This window comes from Sinocyclocheilus grahami, unplaced genomic scaffold, assembly GCF_001515645.1.
Source record: "Sinocyclocheilus grahami isolate Dianchi unplaced genomic scaffold, SAMN03320097.WGS_v1.1 scaffold105.1, whole genome shotgun sequence".
NCBI lineage: Eukaryota > Metazoa > Chordata > Actinopteri > Cypriniformes > Cyprinidae > Sinocyclocheilus > Sinocyclocheilus grahami.
In genome coordinates, this window is record NW_015505284.1 from 983,866 (window position 1) to 989,012 (window position 5,147).

General features: G+C 38.1%; 1 protein-coding gene across 1 annotated transcript in view; it reads right to left on the reverse strand.

Moving 5' to 3' along the window:
- Window positions 1–5,147, reverse strand: part of gnb5b (guanine nucleotide binding protein (G protein), beta 5b) — a 19,563-nt gene that overhangs the window by 7,005 nt on the left and 7,411 nt on the right. Inside the window, exons 5-9 of the mRNA XM_016276671.1 lie at window positions 3,458–3,499; window positions 2,837–2,913; window positions 2,561–2,693; window positions 944–1,087; window positions 508–599 (exon numbers count right to left, since the gene is read on the reverse strand). Of these exons, the coding sequence (XP_016132157.1) occupies window positions 508–599; window positions 944–1,087; window positions 2,561–2,693; window positions 2,837–2,913; window positions 3,458–3,499 (488 nt within the window). The remainder of the gene's footprint in view (window positions 1–507; window positions 600–943; window positions 1,088–2,560; window positions 2,694–2,836; window positions 2,914–3,457; window positions 3,500–5,147) is intronic.

Here is a 5,147-nt window from a genome sequence, read left to right on the forward strand (position 1 = left end):
TCTTAAATATATACATGTATGTGTTTGTATGTATATAAATACATATACATATATACAGTACTCATAAATTATGTAAACACAAACTTTTATTTTAGATGCAATTAATTGTGATAATTGTGATGACCAGTAGTGTAAATATACAGTATATAATCTATTATATTATCTATATATATATATTAATATGTATATACATGTTATAAAACTAATAGCTGCTTTTGTTGTCCTTTAGCTTTTTCATGCCAAATAAGCAATTATGATAAATGTTGATAGATTGGAATAAAAACACGTCCAACCCGACTGTTTACAGTGAAGACAGATTGTGAACAAAGTCTGATATTTCTCCGATTTATTCCCACATGATAAAGTGGCCAAAATCAGATAAAAAAATATCAGATTCAATGTGATTTTTGCTGTTCACAATGTTATGCAGTGAGGGAAAGAACTGTGATGTGAACATACTGTAGCTTAAGAGCATTATCAGAAAGTGCCAGGCTGCGGGTCACTCACTTCACACAGTTGATGTCAGACTCATGCGTTTCAAAGGACTGAACATTCTGTCCCGAGCGCATGTCCCACACATTAGCCTTCTTATCACAGCCCTGAAACACACACACAGCACTTTAGAGACTGGCAGAACAACACACACACAACAGGGTGAATCTCAGGAGAATGATGTCCTAAAATTAGCTACACATTACCCAAACTGACATTGTGACTGAACAACGTCCTAACATGTCAAATCAATCCACATGACTTCTAACGTTAATGATGGCCATTTAGAAATGATTATTTATATCCAGTGCTTTCTTTCATCTTTATAAACTGAAATGAGTATTTCACTGATTCTGCTGTAATGATTGTAATCTCACATGTGTTATGTGAGTGGGGGTTGGGATGTGTGTGTAAAACAGTATATTCGTTGATGGTGTTTTGAGGATCTGACCCCTGATACAAAGGTGTTTCCTGTTTCAGAGGGTGCGAGGTTCAATGAAAGAACATCAGCTGAGTGACCATGGAAACTCTGCAGCAGCTGCCCACTTTCAACATCCCATAACGCACATGTCCCATCACCACTTGATGTCAGAATCTGCAACACACACACAAACACTTCTGTGTCTGCCTTGAATAAATGGATAAGCAAGTATAGATCACTTTAAATTCTTCCTGACATTTTGACCTGAAAAAAGTAGGCTTATAAAAGTATATATAAAACACCCGTATCACCCTCTAGTGGAGGTATTGATTTATGACCATTATGACCATTATGTCAGGACCACAAACACATGCAGCAGCAATACAATATTTGTTGTTTCCTCAACTGTCCTAAAGAAACTACATAAAAAATAAAACAGCATCAGGTTGAGTAGGTGACACAATGTTACATTTTATGTGAACTATCCCTTTAAATCAGTTTGGGAGTGTAAACCCTAAAAAAATCATAATCACTGGAAGCCGCAGAATTTTCACTTTCTACTCTTCTATAAATAGATGTACTGAATCCCCTGTCTTGACGAAAACAAAACATTTCACTTCGTCTTTTTATTATCTCTGTTGTCACTGACAGGAACATAATCACGAAAGAGGAACAATCCGTGATGTGAGACGATGCAGAGAGAGAAAACCCCAACCATTTTTTCAAAACACTCACGACAAACACAAAACCAACGGAAAGCTGTAGTGATTATTTTTAGAATTAATTATTCCAAATGACTGTTACACTCACTGAACAGACCAAATCACAGAACTCATGCTGAAAAAGCAATAAAAAAAGCTTTTCTTACTGATCCATGACAAGGTTATTTTTAAAAGCAGAAATCACATCAGGGGAATTTCAGGGGATTGCTGTGATATTTGCTATGAGAAATGTGCTTATGTTCTATAAATATCAGCTAAATCATTACAGACCCATCACTGCCACAGACACACTGATTAGAGCTGAATTATTAAACCACGAATTAATATAATTTGACCATCTCAGCACATAGTGCACTGCAGCACCAAAAAAAATGTTCCTTCATTTTTAGGGCTGTGACTGTAGTGTTGGTGTGATTTAAAGTAAAAAAAAAAATGAATAAATATATACAGTCTATGTAAAATTACATGAATGCAACCTCACACAGGGTCTGATGCCAATGCAAAAATAGTGCATTTAGCACTCAATTTTACACAACCAAAAAAAAACCTTATATAACCGAACACATTTTTGTAAAGAGCTATTGATTAAGATGTAAAACCTTTACAGCAGCAACAATTACTACCTTTTTTAATTAAGGTGAAACATAAATGTATTCATAATGAATATGACATTACCACTCATTACAAATAGAAATTAATTTGTGCTATAATTCCAATGTTAATAATGATATTTGTATATCATTATTTACTCTAATCCTAACTCTCACATAAACTTTAAAAAGCTACAATTAGTAAGGAACACATCAAATTTCCTAACAAGTTGGTTTTTCACATGTTTTAATATATTTGTGAGAGTTTTCAAAGTGTAGGCATTCACAAGCATAAACAACCCTGTATACACACACACACACACACACACACTCACCTGCATATCAGAGTTGGTGAAGCTGCAGGAAGACAGATAGTTGGTGTGCATCGCCACAGATTTCTTTTTAGCTGCCAAGTTCTCATTTTTATCCAAAGATAGAGGATAGACGGAGCATTTATTATCCAAACCACTGAATGAAAGACAAAGAGAAATGTTAACATTTTGCAGAAATGCACAGCAAATAATACATTTTATTTTAGTTAAGATCAGCAGTGAAATTATGAAACTTACTACTACTAATAATAATGCTTATGACGTTCTCATGATATTTACCCACAAGCCACAGCACAGCCAGAAGGGGCATAAGCACAAGCCATGACCCAGGTGCAGGGCATAGTGACCGCATGCTCCTATAAATATAACGCACATCACAAAAAAAAATATTTACATTTTGATACATAATATACATGAAAATGAAGAATGGATGATTGATCAAGATCTGGGTTTTCATGGAAGAACTAAACTAACTGCATTGCAGGTGCAAATATGCCTAATTAATGACTAAAATTACATTTCTGTTTTTTTCATTTCAACAAACGACATACACAAATAGGAAAACCTGTTATTTAAACTGCTTTACTCCATTCATGTTATTAAACCCACACATCAAAAACATCCAACGAGAATGCTAAACTAAAAATGCAACACTAAAAAATACTATGTACATATATGTCTGAGTATTTCAATGGTCCTGTATACACAAGAAAAAGATTCTGCATGTCTGATGTGTTAATGTGTGTGTTTATATTGCTGCCAGATTAGTTTGGCACTAATACCCTGGGTTTCCATTAGAGTGCATTACAACTATAAAACATGCAGATTATTATTTTGAACAGCTCTAGCACTGCAAAACATCACCCAAGAATACTGTGTGACACAGATAGAAAGATTTACCTTATTGGTTGTATATGCATCCCACACAATGACTTTTCCATCCTATAGGAGAGATTCAATGTTTCAGTAATTTTTTTTTTTTTTAAGAAAGTCATTTAGCAGACATTTCTATTTAAAGTGACTTACAAATATGAGGAACAAAGCAATTCGTCAAGGGGCCAACAAAATTCGTAATAGCCAATGACAGGTTTATTAGACAACTAGATTAAGAAGCAAGCTAGAGAAGAGAAGAAATGTAAAGGGGAGGGTGTGTGTGTGTGTTAGTGTATTGGTTTAAGAATGTGGGGTGTTTAAGTGCTTGTGGAATAGGTGTGTTTTCAATTGCTTTTTGAAGATGTGATTGTCTTCCCAGTTCAGGTGGAGATTGGCAGCTCATTCCACCAGAGAGGAACAGAGAGGTTTTCGATACTGACTTTTTGCCTTGTTGTGAAGGAACACAAAGGCGTCACTCATTAAATATTATAAAGATTGTGGATAACTGATATACTGCAGCTTCTAACTCTTTCAGACAACACATCACATTATTAATATATATATATATATATATATATATATATATATATATATATATATATATATATATAGGACTCGAATGAAGGTGTAGAACCATCTCAAGGATGATCAGAAGAAATGGACAGCACCTGAGTTAAATATATGAGTGTCACAGCAAAGGGTCTGAATACTTAGGACCATGTGATATTTCAGTTTTTCTTTCTTAATAAATCTGCAAAAATGTCAACAATTCTGTGTTTTTCTGTCAATATGGTGTGCTGTGTGTACATTAATGAGGAAAAAAAATTTACTTAAATGATTTTAGCAATGGCTGCAATATAACAAAGAGTGAAAAATTTAAGGGGGTCTGAATACTTTCCGTACCCACTGTATATTTATATATTGTGACGAGCGTCCCGAGGCTTCATCAGCGTCGAGAAGGTGAGTCCCCCTCCCAAAATCCTAACGTCTTCTATGATGTGTTCCAACAGGTAACGGGAGGGGGCTCATTTGGGAAGGAACAGCGGGAGGATGACAGGCTGAAGCATGGATGCACCCAGGTCCGGGTCATCGAAGGCAAGGAGGTTCACCCTGGTCCCCACCCTCTCCCGCATTTCGTCGTGCAAAATGGCCTGCTGTACTGTGTCGCACAGCGAAGGGGGGAGGAAAAATTGTTGTTGGTGGTGCCACGCACCAAAACGGAGACCGGGAACACCATCCAGCGGATCCACGACCACTTCCACTGGCCGGGCTTGGAGGCCTGCAAATTCCTGGCCACCTGGCAGGGTTCCTATAAGGTGCTGGAGCAGATTGGGCCGGTGACGTACCGGGTGCATCAGCCAGGAAGGAGGAGAGCCGAGCAGCTCTACCACATTAACCTCCTGAAGAAGTGGATGGGGACTAGAGACCAGCTCGCGGCCCTCGCCATCTCTGATCCCGTGGTTGTTGACGTCAACCCCCACCTCTCGGCTGCCCAGAAGAGGGATCTGCAGCACCTGGTCGGTCAGTTCTCTGATGTGTTCCTGCAGCACGACATCCGGACGCCGCCAGGGGTCGTCGTCAGGCAACGGCCCTACCATGTCCCTGAGGCTCGTCGGCGAGCTATTGAGGAGGAAATTCAACAGATGCTGAAGTTGGGGGTGATGGAACCATCACGCAGCCCATGGGCCAGCCCCATCGTGATGGTCCCGAAACCGGA